Here is a 26,747-nt window from a genome sequence, read left to right on the forward strand (position 1 = left end):
AGATGTGTACCCCTAAAATCGACAAGTGCTCATTACACTTTGTGTTCCCCTAATTAACACGACCGTGCCAATGCCTTTGTGATTGGTGTCTGTGGAATTCCTTCTTTGAACCAAGTTTTTATTTAGAGTGACAGAGTATTACTGTCCATCACAAGCTTAACAAATTAGATTAAAGATCTGATGGACCTCAGACTGGAATGTGGTCGTAGGTTCCCTTGACTGGTGGTGATGTGATGTTAAAAGGACAGCAGTTCTTTTAACAGAGGTTTTCATGGGAAGGTTCAAAGAAAGAAGTGTGGGCATAAAGTGTGAGGGGAGGGGTTAGTTGTAGGTCAAAACATCAATCAATGTCAAAACATCAATCAATGTTGGACAATGGTAAGAGAAGATGATCTCCATCTGTGGAGTTTTGTCCCTGCAAACTCAAAGCTGTTATATTACAGTACACATTAAAAAGTATTTTCATAAATTCGGGCACTCTCTGTGTCCAGAAAACATTCATGTAAGTTACTGAAAACCTTAGCTAGGTACAGACCAACACAGTGATAAAATGTGCTTTTTATACCATTGAAAATAATGGTAATGGTAAAGAACAAAACATAAAGAGTTGAAACGAAAGGCCGTCACATTTTAGTGCTTCATAACTACAAAACCCTTGGCCTCACAATACATTCAAGGCTATTTTCATCCCTGAATCATGTTAAGTCGCAGGTACAGTAGTATGAGCAGAAAAACTCAAATACTTCTAGCTACATCTTTTACTCTAAGTGTTCCCACGTCATCTGAACGACGTGATTCCCCCGCCTCCCCGGACAACTCAAGTGGCTGGTATGTAGTGTAGATTGAGTGACTGTCTGTTGTCTGCGTTTATTACAGTATAATGAGGGGCCCTATATCAGGTCTAACATCATTACTGTCAGTTCGTTATAAGCTGCAATACTTGATCTCATAGGCCTTTCAGCAGCATGGAGGCCATTTCCTCTGCATTGTGCCAGTATGAGTTTATGTCTTTTGAGTTATTGCCTTTTGACCTCTAAATCTCTACAGGTCAGAGCTAGAGACTTAACGATTAAGGCTTACAACAAATAATCTGTCCTTCAGTTATCAGCATACTTAATTGTTTTTTCAGTTCCCATGCTGCTCAGTCTGTTTGGCCTGGGATGTTGAACAGCCTGGGCACACACTGATTAGGGTAATGTGGCAGCTACACATAGTCAAAGTCAGATTCTTCACGATTCTCTCTTCCTAAAGCACACAAGTAAATCTGTCTGGAATTCCACTGACTTCTCCTATTTAAGGCTAACCCAAACTCAGGTTGTTATGCAGCGGCCCTTGTCCGATTGGGCCTGAATAATGCAGCCCAGCAGGGCCACAGGCAGGTCTTCTGTTAAAGACGCCTAATCTGCTAATCCACTCTGTTTTCATGTGGCTGGAGCATTTGTCGTCCTGCTGCCCTCTGGCCGGCTTTATACATGGGGAGTCCTGCCCCTTGTCAGATGCCCCATCCTTACACCTCCATACACCAGTGTGTGAGCAGTGATAAATGGTAAAAGTGTGCACACCCCTCCCAATTTTCCTCCCCCTCTCAGCCTGCATTCCTTCTCTAATGAGACCACACCACCATCTCCCCTCTCCTCCCACCTTTGCATTCATTAAACACTGCATGTCTGCAAAGAAAACCCTAAGTTACCTAAACAAGTTTCTTCTTTTTCCAAAAACATTTTTCTGATATACACAAAAAAAGCAGTTTACCTGTTTACAATATATTTGTCATTTTCTGTTGTAAACGGTTGATTTCATTCTGTTTTTCCCACTATGCAGGTGGTGCTATGAACATATTTGAATGCCTTGTGCTATACAAATTATCTTTTACATATGAACATAAAACAGCTGTTATATCGTCAATATTTCATATTAACAGTATTTGCTTAAATCACTATGAATGAAAACTTTGACATATCTTTCCATCATTCCATCATTTTGATTGGTCACAAAAAACAGATGTGAAACACAAACATCCACCAGCTGTTATTTGCTTTTCTGGAACAGAATGAGTAATGAAAAGTTACAAATCCCCAACTCCCATGTGATTGACCTTTAAACATTTTAATAGATTGACTGCCCTAATAAATACAAAAAATATTCCACCCTAATGATACATTTTTAAAATAGTATATTCATCTTTGGTTTAAATCAAAAGGTTGTTAATCTCGTATTGAAGAGTTTGTTTTGTAAAATGCACGTGGACAGCGGAATACTGCTGAATACTGCTTATGACTGACAGCTGGATCATGCACCAGAAACTCTAACCTGTGGCAGCGCTGATGGAGTTTACCGACAGCATCTGGTTCATGTTTGAGGACGTGGTGCTGAGGTTGACTTTGTTGTAAGTGTGACAAGATGGCAATATCACAGAATCATCACTAACTTGGCAGCTATGACAGAACAGTTGCTATGTGTTATGGGTAATTCTGGCACTAAAGTCTGATGAGACAGAACCTCTAACGCTGTACAGCGGTTTTTACAGATACTCAGTGTTCTGTCTACAAGGCAGAACAGGTGAATTCTGCAAAGATTTTCAGCACCCACTGTATCATCAAGCGAGCTGTCTTAACTCTGTCTGTCTATCAACTTTATTTTTCATATGGTTAGAATAGTTTACACAAGGCTGGGTTATATAAGGATCCCAGGTCATTAATGAAGAATGTCTATGAACTGATACCACATGTGCATCTGTCCTGTGGTTTCTCAGTCCCTAAATCTCACCAGGGAGAGATGACAGGCCAAAGATCCTCCTCCAAAGCATCACCAGACAACCTGGCTTAGAGGCTAAACATTTCCAGTGGTAACATGCAGCCTAGCAGCACGTCCGTCTATACTCTGAAGAAAACATCACAATTAAATGCAATAAGGAAAACAGAATTAAAATACTGTCAATGCTGTTTCTGCAGTACAGTTTTTAGGAAGTTGCATAAAAATGAATAAAGTATGGCAGGGTTAGATATGGACATTTCCCCTGGACCCTAGACACTCCCTGTGCCTCAGAGAGGTTCAGGGAGTGTCCTTAATACAAACAGTTCATCCTATTTATATAAACGCCTGTGTGGGCTCAGTTAGGACACACTACTGTCAATCAGGCGCAGAAATATACTGACTTACATTGCAATTTCTTTCATTTGTTTTACAGTATTCACTGTATTGGCAGGAGACAGAAATGGATGTGAGACACAGCATGAAACGAAACATTTAGAAATAGGCTGTTACTAAACCTGCTTCTAACGTAGCTTGCACCATGAGTCTCAGTATCGTCTGGGGACAAGGAGACACCTGCTCAGGTCTGCGGGGGAGGGGGGATCGACCACAAACTGTGATGGAGCCACATGAGGTGGGGCGAGGCTGTTACTGTTTCTGCCCTGCTGAGATCTAAAACTGTAACTGGTCTGTTTTTGGCGCAGTACTGTTCCCAGTATTAAGGTAGATTATTTATTTATACTCAGTACAGCAACAGGTTAAAACAGGGCTGTTACTCAGTGGAGCCTAAGGCAGAATTTTTAAGTTGTACCTATGTTTAATATGTGCTGTGGAAAATTAACAAATTTCAAAGAATTGGTCCAAAAACTATTATTTATTTATTGCAAATATATGTTTTTTTGTTCAAAAGTTCGTAACAGACAGAACAATAAAATTGCGAGGTGGTAGCAGATGGCTATGAAACTGAGCTGTTGAAGATCTTTGTTAGTGTCTTCCTTCAATTCCTGCCAGTATATCAGCATTGTCTTCAACTAAACAGGAGTGCATTTTTAGCAAATTTAAACTAGAATATGATTATATTTAATTACTGACATATCACTGACATATATCGTTATGTCAGAGAAATAGTTATAAAAAAATGTTAAGTACAAAATGTATATCCAACTTATTTGTGTGAGATGTGTGTTTAAACAGCAGGGGATGTCCTGGGGTTTGTGGTACCTGGTCCGTGGAAATTGGTTGTAAATTGGTGAATTGCTCTGATGTGTCTTAAACAGTTCCAGCTCTCTTCTCAGCTGTTTCTTGTGCTGATTTAAATCGTTTCTCTTTTTAAATGAAGATCTTCTTCTTCTACATTAAATAACTGTGATTAGCCATCAGACCACAAATCAGCCTCACGGGTCCATTCAAAACACACACAGCTGGTCCAACACTGATTTCCAATTCTGTCTAAAAGGAAATATAGAAAATATGTATTTGACGCGTGGTACAGTAATGGAGAACCTGGCCCTCCTGCCAACTCACCACATGAAATTTAGTAGAAAAATGTTGTTGTTAAATTCTTGTGCATGTGCTCATTCTCCACCATGTGCCAGTTTGCTCTTGTCCTGTCTTGTGGACCAGTGTGGAATGTCAGCTCAGGCTGCCATGCTCTGCTGTAAGCCGTGAACACGGTCTGCCAAGGCTCTTTCATCGTACGTGGCAGCCAAATGGCAGCTGGTGAGACTGAGGGGTTTTTCTGAGCTGTGTTTGTCTCACAGGCAGAGGGGAAACACGCGGTTCCTTCTCAGGGTTTTCTTTCCTTCCCATGCTTTTGTTTTCCCTCTACAGATTTGGATTTGTTTTTTGTAAAGACTAGCTGTTGTGGGTATGATGATGGAAACGAGGAACCACAAGGGAAAAGGAAGAGTGTGGCTGTTCACGAGTAGTCGTAGAATCACTTGCCAGTTTTAAGACCATAACCTTAACACTGAAGGTGTCTTCACACTGAAATCAGTTATTATTTGTTTTTGTTCTTTGTTAAGGTAATGATCACTACCAACAGAACTCTGATATCAATTAAATATTGGACTGTATGATGTTGGTTCAGTCCCATCCCACACTGGTTTCCTCAGTGTGGACCCCAGAAACTGGGCCAAGCCCAGTACTAAATAATAAGTACATCTTTTACAAAACTCAAGATAAGAAAATCAGAAATGTGGTTTCAGGTCACAGCCACGCAAAAGTATTTCTGAGCTGGCAAAGCTCTTGTAGACCACTTCTGGCCCATATCCAACTCAAATAAATCTGTCACACAGAGGAATGTCACTTGGGTGGTCCGTTCATGGTTGCCAAGATCTGGGCTGCACACTGGCCACAAAATTGCCACAACGTCCCGTAAGAATAGTCCAAAAAAACAAAAAAGTTGTCAAGACATTAGAATTAGACGTGGATTCCAACATTATCAGGTCTAAGATCGTTGCATCTTTGCCAGCTGCACTGTATTTTACATGGTTTAAGAAATAAATAAGAAATGTGGCCTAAGTATCATACAAACTTTGCCACAAAACATACAAAAGACGTGAATGAGAATTCTTATTGCCATTTTTTCTCACCTTTGAAGACAAAATATTTGCACAGTGTGTGTAATTAAAAAGGAAAGTTAGCAGATTATACCTGTAACCTAAAGACTAGTGGCTGTCTATCATGTCTGTTTCATTGTTGGATTATGGGAGAAACGTGCCACACCTGTAGAAGACTGAAAGGACCTGGCAGTCATCTTACACAAAGCCAGGATACAGGCAAACTGGTGACCTTGATGAAAAACAATATACTAACCACTACACCACACACAGGGTGGAGGACCCTTTTTTTAAGTTTTTTGAGGTGATAAAAAAAAAAAATTGGCACAATCTTTTTAATTTTTTTTAATCATATGGATTTATCTAAAACCAATGTTTCCCTACCCATTTTGGACATTTTGGTGAGTAATAAATGCTGAAAGAAAAGTTTGACCTTGAGCGTTTCCTTCCAGATATTTGGAGAGACGGAGCCTGTGCGGATGACATCTGAGGGCTCTGACTGTCGCTGTAAATGCATCATGCGTCCACTGAGCAAGGATGTGTGCCTGCGGCTAAAGACCGGCAGTGTGCGTGTAGAGGATGTCTACACGGTGGAGACGGTCAGTTCTGGGTCAGACTGTAAGTGCTCATGCACCGCACCACCATCCTCCCTCAACCCCTGTGAGAACGAGTGGAGGATGGAGAAGCTGAAGAAACAGGCACCCGAACTGCTGAAGGTGAGCAGAGGGAGGGGAAGTCTATCACAGCATTATATTTCAGGAACAGCAATTTGACTCTGTAGAGTTAATATACAGTACCTGTAATATGGCTTCACTGTAATCTTGATATTACTTAACAATGTACGATTAGACTTGAAGACGTGTTAATATTTGGTTCACACTCACAATTAGAATTCTTAGATGAAAGTGGGATTGACTTCTAGAGGTTAGAAATCTGAATACAGAATTCTGAAAATATTTTTTATATTCTTTGAGAAAAGTGATAAATCTAAACCCAATGACTTCTAAACCAATATCTTTTTTTTTCTTGTACTGTTATAGCACAGGTGGTTTTATTCAGACTCACCAAATCCATCATAATATGAATGTAACGCACTGTGTCCCTCCAGTCACTCCTGATGACCTTTTCTTAGTTCTAGGTCATCCGTATTATTGTGAACACGTTGGCAGATCTTTTACACTTGCAGTACCTAATCGTACGCAATTGTTTTTCACTTGTTATAGCAGCACGTATGTGCATTGACACCATGTTACAGATGTTATATATGTCGGCACTTTAAGCTATAAATCATTCCAACCTCTTAAGGAAATGATTACATTTAAAAGGAAGCTTGAAAAGTAATAATGTAATGGACCACAGACTGAAAACAGTCATCACAAGATTACTTAGTGATGGCTCTTTTCAAACAGAAGCACATAGATCTCTCAGGGTTGTTCCTCCGACTGGTAAATGATCACTGTGGTTTTTTTATGGCAGCTCCAATCAATGGTGGATCTCCTCGAGGGAACCCTTTACAGCATGGACCTAATGAAAGTGCACTCCTACATCAACAAGGTGGTGTCACAGATGAACACCCTGGAAGAGGTAAATCATGATTATCATGATCATATAAATCAGGGGTCTGTCCCCTTTAGCTCCCGCTCCTGGTTCGGGGTCCAGTCCCGGTACGTAGGTCATTTGCCGCAATAGGGCACAATGTACTTCAGTTTAACTTATTTCATTCAAAAGGAATATCCCTCTCCTTTTTTCATTAAGAGATAATTGTGCAATGTTTCAAGACAATAGGTCATTTAGACTCTGATACCAACAGAATAAAGTCTAAAAGATTTTTTATTTAGAAACATTTAATGATTCTTCAACTGTGTTGCGTTATTACCGGTCTGCAGTAAAGGCTGATACTGACCGACCAGTCCTTTGTACAAAAAAGTTTGGGGACCCCTCATGCAAATTATGAAAAAAAAACTGAATTAGAACGCTAAAAAATCATCAAAGAGAAAATCTGATGAAACCAGTCAGTAGTGAGAAGTTGCCAGAAGATGATTTTACTCCTAAATATCTCATCAAGAGTCTTTTGTCTGTTCCAAACAGACAAGAGTGACAGTGCCAAATGGAGATTCAGCATTTATCACATTTGTTACAGACCATCAAGACGAACTTGACGCGGGAGAATGAGTTTGTGAGAGACAGCATGACCAGCCTCACCAACCAGTTCAAGAGATACGAGAACTACTCCAACATTATGATGAGTATAAAGAAGGAGATCTCCAGCCTGAGCCTGCAGCTGCTCCAGAAAGACTCCTCTGAGACCAAAGCCCAGGTCAGGTCTTGTATGAACTCTAACAATCCTCTACCATTAAACATATCATACATGTCATACATTGTGAGCCATTCTAGGTCTCTGTCAAAGGCAGCACATACATAGTTAGATATGCATGTAATATATTTACATGGGTCAGGATTTTCCACTGTACCTTTTCCCCTTTCACAAAATATAATTACCTCTGCTGTGCAACATGAACTGGTTCCTTCCAGAAATAATTTGTTTGGAAGCACCTTCACATTCCCCTATTTCCTTCAGTGATTTCTGGTCCATACGAGTCAAGGACATAGCGATGTCTGTGGTGTTTGAATAAAGGTGGAAAAACCATACATTTTTCCTATAAAGGCAATTTTTAATTTGTATTATTTTGGCACAGGTATCATAACCTGTAGTTATGTTATCAAACAGCTACGTATTGCATCCAAGTACTATTATATCTGTTTACCTACAGGTCACCACTGATGGGAAACCTGTAATGGCAGCCAACAAAAAGACGCCTGTGGCCAAAACACCTCTGAAAGCTGTCAAAGAAAGGGTCATCAAGCCCAAGAAAGAGGTCATTAAAGCTGGGAAGTCAGTGAAGCCTGTTCCAACAGCCAAAGCCAAGGTCGTTGGCCACCAGCCTGGTGTGGTGCGTGGCATAACATACTACAAGGCTGCCAAGTCTAGCGACGAGAACGGAGAAGGTGAGAGATTGTAGCTCATTTGAATCTCGGTCTCTTAGTGTTGTTGTAACACAAGCGTGACTGAAGGCCCTAGTTGTACCACTAACCTTAAGCTCGGGCGTAAAGCAATAAAAGATAGAAAATCCACAGACTGTGGCACGTGGCCTCAACACTAGACAAACTCCTGTTGTTTTTAGCAAAGCTGCTCCGGTCGGTGTGGGCTTGGATTGGATTTCTGCTGCACGTTCATTGAGCAGGAAAGCCAAAATCTTTTATTGACAAAATAACACTGGGCCGATGGAATGTTGTGTCAGTGGAGTGCTGCCATGTTCATGACATGCTTCTGCCTCACTCCTTACAACAATGCTGGGGGAACCTTTATTGAGCAGGAAAATATTTCCTTTGTTCTCTCCAATCCTCTTAAGGTCTAGGTGAACAGAAAGGTCCACTGCATTTGTGCATGCACACACACGCACACACACAGTAAAGGCTGTCAAAGCCTGTGTTTTAGCACATATATACATCTAAGCTATTTGTGCTAGTGCATAAAATAAAACCAAAACCAAAAACTGTTTTTATGCTTTTATTTGTACATTAAAGACTAACATATACAAGTTAAAGATTGATTTGATCAACTTGTTACCATCAGTTCTGTTGACGACCTTAATGTTCTAAAAATACTTTGTCTGCTCTTTGTGAACCATTTGATCCATCAGACAGGTTCAAATGTTGACTTTTGATTATTATTAATAACTGCCTTCGAAGGTCTGCACTGTCTTACTGTAAATGTTGTGGTCATTTTGAAACCTAATACACACGTACACATATTTTGCACATATGTCAGGCATAAACGTTGTTTGTCTTAAAACAAATGCCACATTTTCATCACTGTACCACACTATATTAGAGCCCACTTTGATCAGTACAGTGATAAAAGTGGAACAAGCTGTTTCCCAGTCTCACTGGACCCAGCTGGTCGCCCGGTCCTTAAACAATTAGCTAATTACTTCTTTCAAAGGCTCATTCCGCTTATTAGCTGCACTTAACCAGGGACACGTTGGTCGTGACGGATTAATTGCTTTGCTGTGGGTGAAGGAACGCATGAAGACTTATGCAGTTTTGAAAAGACGTACTGCTCGCGCTGTATCCTGAAATTCCCCTGCAGCCTCCACGCATTCATGTCGTGTCAGGCAGGCCTGCTGTTCATCGTAGCATAGCCGTAATCCCATCACATCTGTCTGGCAGCACATGGACGTGGGAGTACGGGGAGTAGAAAGCGAGCAGTCGCTCACTCTGCTCAGATTTATCTTTGATTTTTTTTTCTTACATAAGAGAAGTAAATTCTGACCTTTGAAACCAGGGATCAAGACTCTTTTAATCTATGGTGGAATTAATTTTGTGTATTTGGACCATCAACGTACGCAAGCATTCTGTCACTGTCAATAAATGAGGTCACAGATGTGCCATGTCGAACCACATCTAAAGCAAATGTTATTAACTTGTTCCAAATGGTCGGACGCGGCCCTTTGATGAGGAAGCATGGAAGACTTGATGATGTTGTACTGCATTGTTTCTTAAACCATTTAAAAAGTGAAACCCATGTGGTCAGTGGTTAGAAAAACAAGGAAGTCTGAACGAAATTGTGTCTTAACTTTGGTTACTGTCCAACATCAGTCAGTACTTTAATGAGAATGTGAAATCATTTTTGCTTGGCTTTGCTTCACTAACAAAATGCAAAAAGAAATGAGGCAAGAGAGAAAAGAATCTTCATATTTTTTATTGTTCTATCCTCATCTGCTGCGGTGCGCACAACTCTGATAAATGGCAAAACGTTGTTAGCTAGTTTTTTAAATCAAGACGATGCCCACTGAATGTGTAGTTGCTGAGAAAGTATACATTTTAATTTGGCTATGTCATTTTCAGTCAGATACAAAATGACAAGATGAAATAAAAATGTAATCATATTTTTCTTAGGTTTGATTGAGAATCAGTTGCATAGCGCTGATGCCACAGTGTAATGGTGTAATAATTTAGCTGCAGTCCTTGGTGACATTCTCGTACTGATGCAGCATTGTGCTGGTGTTAAAGCAATATTAATGGGTCACTCAGACAGGTTTTACACTCCATCCGTCTTCAGCAGCCAATACCAAATATACTACGAGGTTTCAGTGAACTGGCATTCTTTTTCATTTAGTTGGTAATAACGTTAAAAGAAAGTGAAAAGCACAGAGAAGGCAGAGAACAAGACAGAAGTAAATCCAAACGATTGCTGACAGGCACAGCCCTGGTGGAGTCTCCATATTTATATGAAAATGTACAGCCAAGAAATTACAACACATGAAAACTGAGCTGAAATGATACAATTGAAATAAAGTGATTATGAAATGCACTTGGTTTCCAAATGGTCCTGTCTTATATCATGTGGCACCATCAGGATTAAGAATTTCCTCAATGTGTCTAGGAACCACAGGGGGTAGTGCTGAAGCAGGAGACTGAAGCAGAAAATAGTTTAAAACTTGTAGTGTTCTTCAGAACGTGGGGTTTTTGGAGTATTTTCCAAATACTGTAAGTGAATAACTGTGTTATATTTGGTTCTACCAGAGTAGTTGTAGTATATATTATTCATCTTTTCTGAATTTATGTTAAGAGGCAGTGGTGGCTTGGTGGTTAAGGAAGTGGACTTGGGTCCAGAAGGTTCTAGTCCACCAGCTTCCAAGTTACCACTGAGCTGCTCTGAGCATGGCACCGTCCCCACACACTGCTGCCTGGGCGCTTACAGCTGCCCATTGTTCACTTATGTCCCTGTATTTACTCCCCAGACCACGCTGTCCATAGCTACACGGTCCACCACGTCACCGGAAGTCGGTCGGAGGACGGAGGAGAAGAAACGATCCTCGAAACTGTTGAAGCCTCGGAGGCTGACACCATCAACGCCATGCGACCTCCCACTGCCGCAGCTACCACTGCCTCCACAACCACCACTACCAGCACCACCACCCCAACGACAGCCATTCCAACTACCACCACTACTACACCCACAACTACCTCCGCCACCACCACTCGTAGACCAGTGTCTTTATCTGAAAAACCAGCTCCGACCATTGTGCTGACCCTTGACAACTCCAACAATAACAGTCTGCCCACTCTCCACAGAGCAGGTAGGAGGCTTCACCTGACCAATGAATGCTATAACAGTTCACCACTGCTGTGAAACTGTGAACTGACCTTCACAGGAAATCAGTCTTACATTTGATGAAAGGTCATCACCTGCCGGTGCCCCCCCCCCCCCCCCTGCAGGGGCACTCAGTGTGGGATCAATTAAGTTCAAAATATTATTTAATTATTATTCATGGAACGGTGCAATGTGATTTGGGTGGCGACTGCTGCCCCCGCGACCCGGTAACGGATAAGCGGATGAAAATGGATGGATGGATATTATTCATGGATGATAATAAAACATGAACCATGAGGCCCATTGGCTGTGTTTTTCAACCTTGGGGTCGCTCCACGTAGGGTCACGTAGGTCAAATTAAAGAGGGTAGCCTGAGATTGTTTTATAATTATGATAAAAAACACTCCCACACAACTGTAAAACTCTGATCTATAACATACATAAATGTAATTTGAGTTCAAACCAAATATATCTGAGCTGGCACTGAACAATGAAATGTCACTTTGTGCACTAATCTGGCTATTCTGTATTTAGAAATGTGTAATGTCAGAATGGTGTCACCAGCCAAAGAGGGTTGGAAACCACTGCACAAGACATTACACAATCCATATGTGTATCAGTAAAGGCTCCCAAATTGGCACGTGGATCAGGTGACATCTGTGGTTAACAATACAAAAATAATTCTTTTGCAACAAAATACCAAGTCCATGTGTCTACAGCTCTGCTGTTCTGAACCCACTCAGGGTGAGGCTGCTCTGGGAAGTATAATCATGAACTCCGTTGATATAACGCCGCATTAATGCAAGGCACTCGGTCCCATATGTTTTTAAGGCTGTGCTTGTTTATTCCAGGGAAAATCCTCAACTGTGAAGGAACTCTGGCCTCCATTGAGCAACCAGAGAAGCAGCACAGTTACGGGCGGAACGAAGGAGCCTGGATGAAGGATCCCCTGGCCAAAGACAACAAGATCTACGTCACTAACTACTATTACGGTAACAACCTGGTGGAGTTCCGCAACCTAGACAACTTTAAACAAGGTGAGATTTATTCAGTTTGTCCTCTACATTTATCAAACGCAAGTGGTTGGAAAAATAGTTTTGAAGACCTCAATCTCTGTACCTACGCATGTTCTGTTGTTATTCATATACAGTGTTGACAGCGTTTATACAAAGAAATTAGATTGAAAAACTCAGGCTACATTGACACCAGACATTTTTTTTGTAAATACATATGTTTTGTTTTACATACACCCCCAAATCTTCTGTGTGTTCAATGATACTATTTTCAGACTCTTCTACAGTAAATTCTCAACAGTTATTAGTCTTTCTGTTTCTGTGTACACCCCCCATATTTAAAGAGGTTGACCTTTTTTTCTATAACCATGATTAATCGTGATTAATTACAATCATGATCACCAATCAGTTATGATCATAATCTATCATAATTTATCGTATTTTTAGTCCACAGCTACCCTGTAAATAGTCAGATAAAAAAATTGTAATCATTTGACAGCCCTGGTCACATTATGCTATCACCAGTATAATGCAACTATAAATATAATAAATTGCTTCCTGACTGACATTACTGACATGATGAAGATTTAAAGTGAAGACAAGCATGGTCTGGCAGTCTAACTGCAAAGGCTGCTGTGTAGGAAGCTATCGATATACCAAATGTTCTACACTCAACACGCTACAGATACTAAACTTCAAGACAGAACAGAACCCTTAGCCATGTTCTCTACATTGACAGCCTTAACACTGATTCATGCTGATTATCCAGTGAGCTCAGTCAGCTCTGATGGGGTCTGTGGAATGCAGAGGTCATGCCCGCTGCACGGCTCCAGTGGGTGGGAAAAATCAACTCCCTGAACATCCATGTCAGCTGAGGAATTGGATTACAGTCTCTGAGAGAGTTAAGATGATCTGCCCCCAAAGGATCCAGGCTGTTGATCTAGAAGTGTTTGGACAATGGGCTTTCTTACTGGGGAGACCCCCCCATGGTGCAGCGAGCTCACAGCTGCGTACGGTGGTCTCGTCCTGTCGTTGATTGGTGGTGGTGCCTGCTGTTTCCCTGACGCGATCTGTCCTCTCTGGGGACAGTGGAGATGGGATTATGGAGTGTGGGTTGACCTAAGGGATGAGGTGGTGGCAGGAGTTTCAACAACACATTGTTTTTGTCTCTTTTCTGTCATTATTGTGATCTCCATCAGACTTCCTGAGGTCAGAAGGTTAAGATAGCAGACAGACAGACAGACAGGATGTTGTTATAAAGTGACACTTGAAAGTTCTCCAAAGTCTTTTTGGAGTGTCACTTACAAAAGCAGCCAGTGTCTATGAGGTCATGTGTTGTACAAACATTGTCTGTTGTCCTCACAACAGATGTCAAATCTAGAAAAGGAATGTGTTAAATTAATCAGATTAAAAATGTTATCGTTTGACCTCTTTTACACACGTTGAAGGTTTTTATCACTTATTAATTTCAAAATATTTAGTTTTTATATTTATTTAGTTTTTTTGGACTTATTACAATCGTAATAGAATCTTATGTCAAATCCCTTTAAATAAATTCCTCAAGTTAAATGTATTACAAATGGGTTAAATGTCATGTTGCCTTTTATCAAAGCACCCAGCGCACTTTTAGATTTTTATTCCTATTGTAGAAAATCCTCTTATGTTTAAATCCAATCTTTTTCAATGACTAAAAACTAAATAATTTTTCAACTTCATAAGCAGGAAATGAATGTTGTCTTTCCAGAGACCATTTTTCTTAATTTTTGGAAGAATAAAATATTTGAGACAGCACATAGAAGTAATTCTCTCTGCTTGTTTTATTGGTGAAAACTGCCCACCACACCAGTCCAACCACATTAGACACATTCATAAAATAGTTTGTCAAAAATTCATCATGATGGGTGTCCCATTGAAGAAAAGACAGTCCAACAAAAAGACATTACACCACATTAAAACAACCCTTAAATCAAGAGGATTATAGAGAAATAAAGCATAATAAACCACAATGGTGAAACACTAAACATTTACTCATAATTGACTGGTAACTTGGGGAATGACTAATGCTGGATTTCTATCAAATCCTGTAAATCATTACTTTTTAATCAGCATGAAAACACAATTCTGATACATTTAAATCCATTTCTAACGTCTAGAGAAAAGTTTCAGTTCTAAACATGTTACCGGTGGTTTAAAAAAGCCTTTTAATAAAAACTAAAAGCTATGTTACTGAAATGTTGCTGACTGAGAAATTGGGAAACATTTCTGATGCTAACTGTGGTTGACTTTCCTTCATGTTTCTTCAGCTAATCCCTACAAACAAACAGGATGGAGGTGGGATTTTAAAGTGAAAGCAAACAGCAACCATGTGCCTTGATACCTGCTCCAATCACAGTGACAATTTATCAGTTAAATTTTCTCTCATGAACCAACATTCTTGGTGAATAACATGGTAGATTTATGGTAGTGTTATTTATTTACCACCTCACCCACCTCTTGTCAGCTGACTGTGCCTCCTCAGACCAGAAACAGGGTTTGGTCAAATGAAAAATGTACACTATGCAAACACTTACTTGTGGTGAGATTAGGAAATAATCACAATTCACAAGTCATGCTGATTATTAGACTCAGATTAGAATCAGAATGCATTATCGACACAGTGCAACTGCACTGCAGTACTTTAACCTGTACCTAATCCAAAAATATTTCCTTTTTTTTTCCAGGGCGCTGGAGCAACCTCTACAAGCTTCCATATAACTGGATAGGAACAGGTCATGTTGTTTATAATGGAGCCTTTTATTACAACAGAGCTTTCACCAAAAACATCATCAAGTATGATCTGAGGATGAGATACGTGGCCGCCTGGACTCTGCTGCATGATGTGGTTTACGAAGACACCACCCCGTGGAAGTGGAGGGGCCACTCGGACATTGACTTTGCAGTGGACGAAAGCGGCCTGTGGGTTATTTACCCATCTGTGGACTACGACTACAACCAACAGGAGCTGATTGTCATCAGCAAACTGGACCCCGGAGACCTGTCTTTGAAGAAGGAGACCACCTGGAGGACAGGCCTCAAGAGGAACTCGTACGGGAACTGCTTCATTATCTGCGGCGTCCTATACGCCGTCAATGAATACAACCAAAAAGAAGGCGAGATAAACTACGCTTATGACACGCACACCAACAGTGACGCCATCCCACGCTTGCCCTTCACCAACGAGTATGCCTACACCACCCAGATTGACTACAACCCTAAAGAGAAGGCCTTGTATGCCTGGGACAATGGCCACCAGCTGACATATCAGGTGAACTTTCTGGACCAGTGAGCACAGCCCATTTGTGCTACACATAAGCTCACACTAGGCCTGCCAGTGTGGCACCTATGTGGAAAGACGATAAGGTATTTAAGTTCCGACAAACAGGCATATTTGACTCAACAGGACAGAGGATGAATCTCCAGCAGCATTACATCATCACATAACGCTATTCAAACACCTGACCTCACTAAATACCAAACAAACGTGCCTCAAATATGTATTATGTCACTAGAATGGAGAGTTAACAGCAACGTAAATAATCTAATGGGTTGAGTAGTAATTAATTTGGGTAGAAGTCTGTAAACCCACAGACTTGTGTTCTTTCTTTTTTGTGTTTTTACAATATCCTCAGCAGGCTGAATGATTCCTACAGAAGTTACTGATCAATCAAAGGTTGCATTTTGGATTTCAATGTTGTTGTGTAGATCTTTGCAAGAGAACATACAGATTTGGAACATGACCATGCTGACGCCTCAGAAAAGAGAATCAAACATAACAGAAATACTGTATATGTACAGTATATATATATATATATATATACATATATAGTATATATGAGTACATATATATTTATATATATATATGCTGGTTCAGTGTTTCATTTAAAAAGTAAATAGCAAACAAAGCCTCAATATTTTTAAAATGTCACTTGAAATATTTGATAAAAAAGTACACAGAGACAAAAATCAGGCACAACATTTTTAATGCATGTTCTCAGTAGAATATGTGTATTAATTTGAAGCGCTTAGACAAAAATCACTTGGCCTTTTTGTTGCGTTTACCAAGAAAGGATCTATCATAATGTGACACGTTGATTTTACTATTTTTGTTCACTAGCTCAGCGTAAGCTACATTGCTAAAAGGGCAGTCCAAAATAAAACTTCCTTACTTTTAAGTGAGCTTCATAAGAAGTTGAGGATGAGGATGATTGATCATCCTAGCTCATAGCAGTTAGCCTAAAAGTTTTTTCTGTAAGGCATACTGACAGCTGTTAGCTTAGCAACTAAAGCTTTTAATAGCAGGTAGCTGAGCAATATTGATAAAATATAGATATAATCAGAAAATCTGTAAAAGCGATGCATAACTGCTAATCAGGTTGTACGAACATGAACTCATCGTCATGAAGACATTTGTTTGTATTTATTTTCGGTCTTGAAGCTAAGAGAAGAAGTAATACATTTGTATTTATTTTTTTAACTTCTCAACTTTGGTCAGTGGAAGCTGTTGTTAAAAAGGCTGGGTTTTAAAAGCTTTTCTTTGGTTTGCCTCATCTTAGATACTTCTTTCTTACATTTTTTACTGGCTATTTTAGACTGGTGGTTCTTTGGCTCGGCTTTGATATTTAACTCACCCATGAGATCGTTTCTGCCTCTGAGAAATATTAGTAAAATGTAATTACTTCCTACTTACTATCATTTGTCCATCTGCTAAGAACTTTCACTGAGCACTTTGTTTGCTATTTTAGCCTAATGATGTGTTTTCTATTGGTATTGTTTAAAAGCATGCATTGATAACAGTAACAAAAGCACCTGTAGTATGTTTTGAAGTTTAAGCATTATTTAGTTATATTATTGACCTAAATTTATTTGACATGTAACATAAAGCAACATCAACATTTTTTGTCAAAGTTGGCCTCTGTGTATGTGGGTGTTTCTGGTATTTTAACAGCTTTAGACAACTATGATTGCGAGGTGTTGATCGACTTTAAGATTTGTCATATACATTTACAGAGACATTTACATTTAGAATGGGTTCCAACAATGGGGACATAAAGTGAAAAGATTATACTGCTTATTCAGTTAGTGTTACATATCTACAACTGTGGGCCATAAAACTGAAATAAAAAAATGAACTTTCTCTTAACTCTTTTGAAAGGCTAGGCCAGAATTACAGAATGTGTGCATTACCACCAATGCCCTGCAGGGGCAGACTATGCTAAACTCTGGACTCTTGAAACATACAATTCGGGTAACATTTCCCATGTAATGGTCAGTCAGTGTAGACTCACTTGTTTTGACCATTATACTAAATACTGTGTTATTATTTTAATAAGATATCACAGCTCTACAATGTGTTAGTGACTTAGACATCTTAGACTTAGACATCTGTCAGTGAAATGATTGGATAAAGAAATTAAAAAAATGACACAACAAGAAGGTACTATGTAATCTGTCAGTATCAACACAGTAGTATGGGTTAAAAAACACATCCATCTACTTCCATCAGTGTCGATATCATTAAATCTTTAATGGTGCCCATCCCATAGTATTATTCAAATGCAAGCTTTTTTTTTAATTCTAAAAGTCTTGAAATGTAACCCAACACTTGAATGCAGCTGTGTGTACATCTGCAGCATGAAATAAAAATGTCCATAATAAAAAGAAGTCTGTTGTGAGGATTTTACATCCATCTACAGAGACGCAGAGACATTTAGCCTCCATGGGACCTAACCCACTTGCCCAACCCCTGATGTGGGAATGATGAGATATGACTCAGTTGTTCTAATTTCTGGATAACTGCTCCTCCCATGCGTTATGTTTAGTTCTGGATCAAAGGTCACCGTGCTCCACTTGATCTCAGTTCAAACATACATAAGAACAGGAGAAAGAGTTCTGGGTCATGGTAATGAGGCCATGGCTGTCTGATTTCTTGGCTAGGGGATTTTTTTAAATTTCAGCTACAGTCATGCAACTGTGCACAGAGTGGACTGAGTGAAATAAATCAAGAGCTAAAATGTTGATGGTGTGATGGTATACTCCATGTTGAACTCAATGACCGAGTTTGTTTTTAAAATGCCTGCTTCATCACATTTAACCCAATGATATTTTTTAAAATAAATTATACAGTAAGTGTGTCCAACCATTAACTTTTGTCAGAGAAGAAAAGCTAAACATGGACAATGGATGTCTCCACCAGCTAAGGTGATGAACAGTGACAACTCACATGACCCATGCTGCTTCAGTCAGAACATCTCATGCTATACACAAAGGCTCTTCTGTTACTTAATCAGGACTGAACTGGATCTCATTCAAATCAAAGCGGGGCCTCTCATTCATGAACACGCACCACTGAAATACCCATGCGTCCTTGGGGTGCCAACAATGTAGAGTCTTTGTGTCCCATGTTACATGCTACTATGACAGAATTGCCCTGTGAACTTCACATGCTCGACCGCTTTCTCCTTTCTTTGTGTACAGCAGAATGTTATCATCTAACAGATGATGATAGGATGAAATCATACTGATTGATTACTGATGACAAGTTCAGGATGTATTTGGACAGACAGACAAAGTAGGACAGGAGATTGACTGACAATAAGAGAAAGACAGATTTTCAATTTACGCCACAGGTGCAGATGGCATTCTGTTTTGGGTCCTCACCGGACGGCTGTTCTATTCTGGATGTGCTACAGTGGGTTGTCTGCCTCAACTCCTATATTGTTACACCATTACATCCTTATTAAGTTATTTATTCGTCCTCTAGTTTGTCCTGTTTGTCAAATTCAACCTTTAGCATGTGTAGGGACTTTAATCTGTGACTTCCTTTGTAAAGTGCATGCTTTCTTACACATTTCCTTCTTAATTGCTTTAGCTCAGAGCAGGACAGCGATTGTGTTGGACCAACTTATCAAGTTATAAGCTTAGAGAGTGACCCACCTCACGTATCCCATAAATCCACCGTCCTTCCACTTATCATTGCTCTACACATGGTTGATACACAGGTTGTTATTGAAACCATCCAGAAGCTTTAAAAAACATTTCAACATGTTTCAGCATGTTTTTGTGTTTTGGGGTATGCTTTTGTATATCGTTCCATATTAATAATATGATAATTTTGATTAGTATATATATATATATATATATATATATATATATATATATATATATATTTATATATATAATATATACACACACACACACTTAGATTCAACAAGGGTGTGTAATTCACACCCTGTTGGTTCTACATACACACATAAACAATTCAAGCTCACATCTGGGCTTCAAGATGAATAATACAGACATAAAGAACAAGCCCACAAGTTCCGTAAAAATACACCTGAGAATAGGAATGAGGTGTGGACTGCAATTGGGTTTCCCACTGCTCAATCTGGTAACTATGGACTTGGACAGAAAATATAGCCCTTGACCTGGGTTTGTAAGTATGGAGAAGCTTGAAGTAATAATAATGTACTGTCATGTGTTGCATCCCACACTCTCCTGTTGGGTTGATTGAGTGCACAACTGGAAGAACTTGTTTACGGGGGAACCATAAGGAAAGAAGTACTAACCATATAACAATAAGTCAATGACAGATGAAAAGAAAAACAGCTGTACATCAGAGAGCAAAACAAAAACAGTCACTGTCCCCCTGCTATCCATACAAACGTCTAACTTTCCAGTCAGGTGTGTACAACAATATTGTTGGGAGCAAATCTAAATTTATTAATAAAGAATATTAAACGGAAACATTTAACATGGTTACTAGGCTTGAATTGCAACTATATGTGGACTTGCCCTCATGTTTGGACAATCTTCTGTCTGATTCCCAGCTTAATTTGTAAAATAAGGCCCAAGGGTTTGATACTTAGTAATAAGCCAAATAGAAAGAGTTTCTCTTCAAGTTTGGGAACTGGCACAGACCTAGTAAGGATGTTCCAGAGGGGGATTTCCTGAGGCTCAGTCCTTTGACTGTAGAATCAAACCGTTGTATGATAAGAAAGGAGGTCACTGGAGACTAGTAAGGAGAAGGAGTAGGAGAGCATGTGTCTGGACCGACTCCTGACAGCGTGAGTCAGAGAAACAGAGATGCTCCCAACAACTGCAAATCTGACATGTGGTGAAGGAATAAAAAGATCAGGCAAAGAAAGACTTTCCACCTTAAATCATCTCATTAGAGCAGTGGTTCTCGAATGGGGGTACATTTTTCAAAAATACCTGTATACTGTCACACGTTGAGGCACAGGGAAGCAGTCAGGACCCAAACGCAGTAGTCATCAGACAAAGTTCCGGTCCAGGTGTTTATTTAAGGGGTCCAACCGAAATCTGTCAGAATCAACAGAAATTGAGTCTTAATTCAGGTAAACCAGGCAGGAACAATGGGAAAACATGAAGCACTAAACACACCTGCAAGTACAAACATAACAGAACCACAACCATGCCAGCACCCATAACCACACAATGACACGACAAAGCCAGACAGAGGAAGAGCAGTATTTATACCTTGGACACAAAGTGACACTAATTAACATAGACCCACTGGACTATGAGTGAGATTAAAAATGATGATTAAAAAATGCGAGAAGTTGTGGCTGTGGTGACAGTTGTACATTACACAGTCCTCAGCATATAGTTTATTAAAAGTTTATACACAGGAAGAAGCATCCTTTATATTTTGTGCATATATACTGTGGTGTTTATGGGAGTTTGGTCGACTCCGTGAAGTGAAGAGGAAACATAGTTTGATGTTTCCTCTTTACTTCATTACATAAATATAATTGTACAGTGAAAATCAACAGCTGTGCAACATTTATTATGATGCTGCTGCATAAGTATGGTGATTTTAGATGGAAATTTTATTACAAAGCCATTTTCTATAAGAACTGGTACAATTATAATAAAGCAAAAATCAGTAAATTATACTTTATATTTATAATGTATAAGAAAGTCTATTTCTCCTATACCCCCGCACCCCCATGTCCACACAGTCACAGCTGCTGCTTCAAACTCCACTGAACTGTATTGAAAACACTGTGATTCCTAAAAACAGATATTCCTACAGCAGACGGTGACGCAAACAAAATTAACTTAATTTGATCTGCTGCACCCCTCCACAATGATAGCCCTGCCCCCCTATTTTTGGAACCATTGCATTAGGGGTTCTCTGCTCCTTGTCTTTATCAGTTTGGACATTCTTGATTCCTGAAAAACCTCCAACAGCCGTGCACTACAGGATATAGATTACAAATATATTTTGTGATCAGTCCACGTCTGACAGATGGTTTGAATTGCATTTATATCCAGGACAAACATTCTGATTGTGGCACCTGTAATAAAATAGATAAAAATAATGTTGTACTATATTGATCCCTGTAAGCAGCAGATATGCTGTTACCAGGCTGCCCCTAGCAAGCACTAAGCATGTGGTTTCTCTTGGAATCAAACCCAGGACTTTCTGCGACCAACATGGTGAGGAAGGTGTTCTCAGGATTCACTGTAAATAACTAGTTTTCTGTTTGACTAATTGGAAACTCAAGACACTTATTACCAGACACCAGAATGTTTCTGTGTTAATGGATGTGTGCACCCACAGCCAGGGAATTGACTGACATTCAAGGATGTCTCTGTGCAAACACCAAGGTCTCACTGTTGACTCCTTTCAGTCTGTCCTTAGATACAAAATATGGAGAAATCCCCCTTGAAAGTTTCTACAAATTGCTTCCAGACAATATTTACCCTGGCAGAGACTCAAATCCTTGGAGAAACAATACAAGAAAATGTATATATGTGTGTTTTTCTTGGCTCAACATGAAAGGAAAAAGGGAAGCACCATGTATCAGGATGAGGAAACTGGGTGGTGGGTGTCCTGTCATTTCATGTCCTGTCATGTCATGCTGGGGAAGAAACGTCCTGGTCCTTGGGTGTAATCCAACAACAATGTCATGTTCAGAGATGTATGGAAGTACAACATTAGAGCGACTCCATCCTGACTCAGCCCTACCACACTGTGCGTCCCACCCTGCAGCAGATGCCAGCTCCAGTGTAGGTGCCAAATACGAACGCCATAGTGCAGCTGTTGGTAGGTTGGGGCGGAGGGCTGGAACAGTTTTGAGGTGTTGCCTCATCAGAAACTCCAAGGATTTCTTCTGAAATTATCAACAGCTGGGGTTGTTCCATTAACAACTAGAGCTGGGGTTGTTGTGGAAAGGCTGACTTCAGATGACATTAGCGGCTACAAAGCTAAACCAAAAGATGGATCAAATTAAATTACAGAGGAAATTTGTCATGTTTGCAGCAGTGACTCTGCAGCTGTGGCTGTGAACAATGCATGATAATGTTAGTACGAGCTACAGTCCCAACCACTGATCCATGACACCACAAGGACTACTTTTATTGCCTGCTGGTAGAAACAATAAAAGAATGTTTGATTTTTATTAGAGAGAACATTAGTCTTGTGAAAAACCGCACTGCAATAAACTGTTAGTTTACTTTTGATGAATGCTTTGGGAGCAAGCAGATGTGGGCAACGACAGGAAAATGATCCCCGAGTGTCACATGGTCTTCTCTTTTTGATGGAAGTCGGGGTTCAGACAAACGAACTAGTCGTCAGTCTGACATGAGCGACTGAATCGAAATGAAAACATTCTTTGAAAATCACCTTTTGCATTATTTCTGGAAGAGAACATAGTCAAGTGTCCAGTTGTCCTGGAAACTATGCTACACCTGCCGTAGACCTTGTGTCTGAGTCACAACAGTTCAAAGCTTCCTGTTAGCTTAGCATGAAGTTAGCCATAAACGAAAGCATCAAACAAGTTAAGCAATTGGTGCTTAATAGGATGTCTTAAAATACAAACAAAAAAAAAATAAATCATCATTTTAGACTGAATAGAAAAACAGAATGCACTGCTTCGTTATTTCTCTTAGAAACATTCTCATCCTTAATAACAAAATAACAATAGATTGCATGTATTTCACATTTCATATTTGTTTCAATACACAACACAAAGGCACCTATAAAGGACAATTATTACCTATTGGTTCTTAACAGTAACCATATCCTTTAGCTTGATAAAGTCATATCAATCATAGCGAGACATATACCAGGATATACTAGGATTCTTACACTAGGACAGGGGTCACCAACTGTATTTGTTCGGAGGGCCGGAATATTTCTGGACAGACACAATGCGCTGGAAACTCAAATAAAATAAAATAAGTTTAACAATATTATTTGACGTTGATTTTAGGATCCACCTGTGGGCCGGACTGGACAATTCGATGGGCACCAGAAGATAATCACTGTAGGAATCCAAGTCCATGTAGACCAAAAAACACTCATGTCAGAGCAACTCAAACTGGACCTGTAAACATGTACAGCTGTAATGGTACTACATCAAAAGTACCTGTCAGATAAACCAGCAACCTCTGAGTTACTGTTTGAACAGTGACGGGATGGTACAAATGTGCGTAGGCGTCTGATAAAAGGTTTCTGTTGACCTCTCAGTAAAATCCCAGACATACTTGACATTCAGCACAAAGCCACTTTCTCCCCTGGCCTTCAGGAATGCTGGCCCACTGACAGCAGCCCAAAATCTGGGCTAATAAATAATATGAGCATTGTGGTGATGATCAGATCTTCCTCTGCTGTGCAGCACCAACTCTGGTTCTGTAACAGACAGCTGTTGTCTGAAGGTTAATGACCAGCCGATAAAATGACTCACTTGTGTACTTTCTTACACACTCACACTGGCCTCATTCACCAGACAACACAGGAGGAGACAATGGAACATTTTGGAAGACAGAATCTCCTTTCAAGGATAATTTAGGGTTTAATTTGTCCACATTGATGGCTCTCTTGAAACATGCACAACAGAAGAGTGTGTTGTTCATACACTGGGACAGCAGAAGTATTTCAAAGCCTCCTCTGTCGGCCAACTGCTGTGCACCAGTCTACTGTAATCCTGGATCTGCGATCTTCTTTCATACTTCCACATTTTTACAGGATAGAAAAAGGTTTATTATCAGCCCTGCCATCAGACGAGAGAAGGCCCAGCAGGACAGGGACTCATGCGTCTGCTTCTCATCTGACTGAAATCAAACACAGCACTTTCTTTGATTTAAAGCTTTCATGTCTTTTTCATTTTTCACATTTCATTAAGTTTCCAGAGGAGAGGGATCAACTGATGATAGTTCACTGCAGTGGTTTAAAAGTGCTACTTTCTGTGGGACCTGGATCTGCTCTAAGGTAGATCCAGGCCATTCAAGACACTGACCTCAAAGTCAAATGAGCTGAGGACCGTTGCTGTCACTGTCATTTCACCTGAGGGTGACATCGGTGTCGGAGGATTTTTTAGTAAAAGTAGTTTTTTCATTATTATAAAAACTGTTTATTACTACAGTGTATATTACAATTACAGAAATGAAAATACATCAAAACTATTACCACAAAATAAAATTATTATTGATATCTTGTCATGGGCCATATGTGGGGGGTTTGTGGGCCAAAAATGGTACCCCGGCCAATTGTCATTAGCCTCTCAAAATACTTCAGTTAATCACTCCTCACATTTCCAGGTCTATCTTTATCGACCAAATCTGCTCTACATTCTGTCCTGTTACTAGCCCTCAATCATCCAAAATGAATCATGTTAATGAGGTTTTGTAATTAAATTGTAAATAACAATAAATGTTTTTTTTTTTTAATAGTAATACTTGACACAAGCTAAGCAAGCTTTTTAACCTAAATTTATTTCGGTTGATGACCGAATCACATAATACAGATACAACACTGCTTAGCTAACTTTCTTGCGTTCTGACATCACACAATGTATTTGCGTCATTCTTACTGGTGTGTCAAAATTATGGAACTGAGCAATGTAATACCATGGCAACACATTTAAAACATTGCCCAGGTGCATTAAACGTTCAGCTGTGCAAACAAAATGTTTCTGTTGATGTCGTTGCTCCTGTTGTACTGTAGCACAATGCTAATTATTAGCCAAGCTGCAAAGAAGGATAAGCAGAGGAACCATGCCGTCATTTTCTGACAAACAACACTGACTTAACAACGGTAATGTATGTAAGAAACTTTCAGATTCCAGCAATTACAATATATGATTTCTGCATTTGATTTTTGAAGATAAAAAAATAAACTAAAAAAAACAAAAATCCAAAGATATAAACAGTTGAAAACCAAAGACAAAGGTGAAAAACAGTCTGTTACGGTGACCGTATCCATGAAATCACCACTGACATAAATAACATTTTCAAACTCCTCCATGAGAGCACAGTCACACCCTTGACAGCAAACTTGATGCATGGAGACCAACTGCTGCTTAAACTCACCCAGCGTCATGGGTGAGGACATTTAATCCCTTCTGACACGCTAACATAGATCCAGAGGTGCAGATCACTTTCACCACTGGCGGCACTGATGTTTGACACACTGAATTCACTTAATCCTGCGGATCCACTTCGCCTTTACCCAAAATGCAACACAAGTGTGGCCTCTGGAAGAGGTCACTAAAGCAGCACTGAAACAGACCATGTTCTGAAACGAGAGCTGAGCTGTGTTACATTGTCTAATCAGAAACCGCACGTTCAGTGCATGACGTAGACTGATATATCTCACACTGAGTCTTGGATCATTTCCCGGCGGTGATATTCCTGTTTACATTTGACATCATCTGTGTTCTAGCTGTGGTTAATTTAATTATCAGGGTGTTATGACAAAAATTACCCATGCACAGGTGAAATCACACAGTGACCTCAAAAAACAACCATTTAAACAGGGAATAGAACTTTGTCCTAATGTGTGAATGTGTGCACAACAATTAACATTTATGTTGATTTTCAGTTTATTAATTACACATTTTCAACTGATCATTACTGCAGACATCTAACGTAACAACAAGAGAGCTTGTTGAAGTTGGAACAAAATCTCAGAGGAATTGAACTGCTTGAACAAACACTGATATTATACAGTCAGGTTGCATTCACAAACATCTATAACATATAGGATCACACAGGCTTTGATAGACCACATGTTCTCGTTTGTTTTTTGTCCTGTTAGTACTAAGATCTTAACCCTGTTTCTCTGGATTGAAAACTGCAACTATCACTGTAGGGGCTGGTTATAAAGGTAAAGGCAACACCTCCAAGACCAAGGTGCTGGTCTTATAGACTTTGGGAAATCCAAACAAAAACTGCGGCCAGGTCTTATCGAGGGTCAGG

The 26,747-nt window shown here is 39.8% G+C and overlaps 1 protein-coding gene across 1 annotated transcript in view; it reads left to right on the top strand.

Annotated features, from left to right (window-relative positions):
* olfml2a (olfactomedin-like 2A) overlaps positions 1–18,182 on the top strand; it is a 22,197-nt gene extending 4,015 nt beyond the window's left edge. Inside the window, exons 2-8 of the mRNA XM_008335744.3 lie at positions 5,765–6,028; positions 6,789–6,896; positions 7,453–7,629; positions 8,084–8,318; positions 11,117–11,455; positions 12,321–12,506; positions 15,203–18,182. Of these exons, the coding sequence (XP_008333966.1) occupies positions 5,765–6,028; positions 6,789–6,896; positions 7,453–7,629; positions 8,084–8,318; positions 11,117–11,455; positions 12,321–12,506; positions 15,203–15,807 (1,914 nt within the window). The 3' untranslated portion in view covers positions 15,808–18,182. The remainder of the gene's footprint in view (positions 1–5,764; positions 6,029–6,788; positions 6,897–7,452; positions 7,630–8,083; positions 8,319–11,116; positions 11,456–12,320; positions 12,507–15,202) is intronic.
* The last annotated feature ends 8,565 nt before the right edge of the window (positions 18,183–26,747 follow it).

The sequence above is a fragment of the Cynoglossus semilaevis genome, chromosome Z (assembly GCF_000523025.1).
Source record: "Cynoglossus semilaevis isolate Cse_v1.0 chromosome Z, Cse_v1.0, whole genome shotgun sequence".
Classification (NCBI taxonomy): Eukaryota; Metazoa; Chordata; class Actinopteri; order Pleuronectiformes; family Cynoglossidae; genus Cynoglossus; species Cynoglossus semilaevis.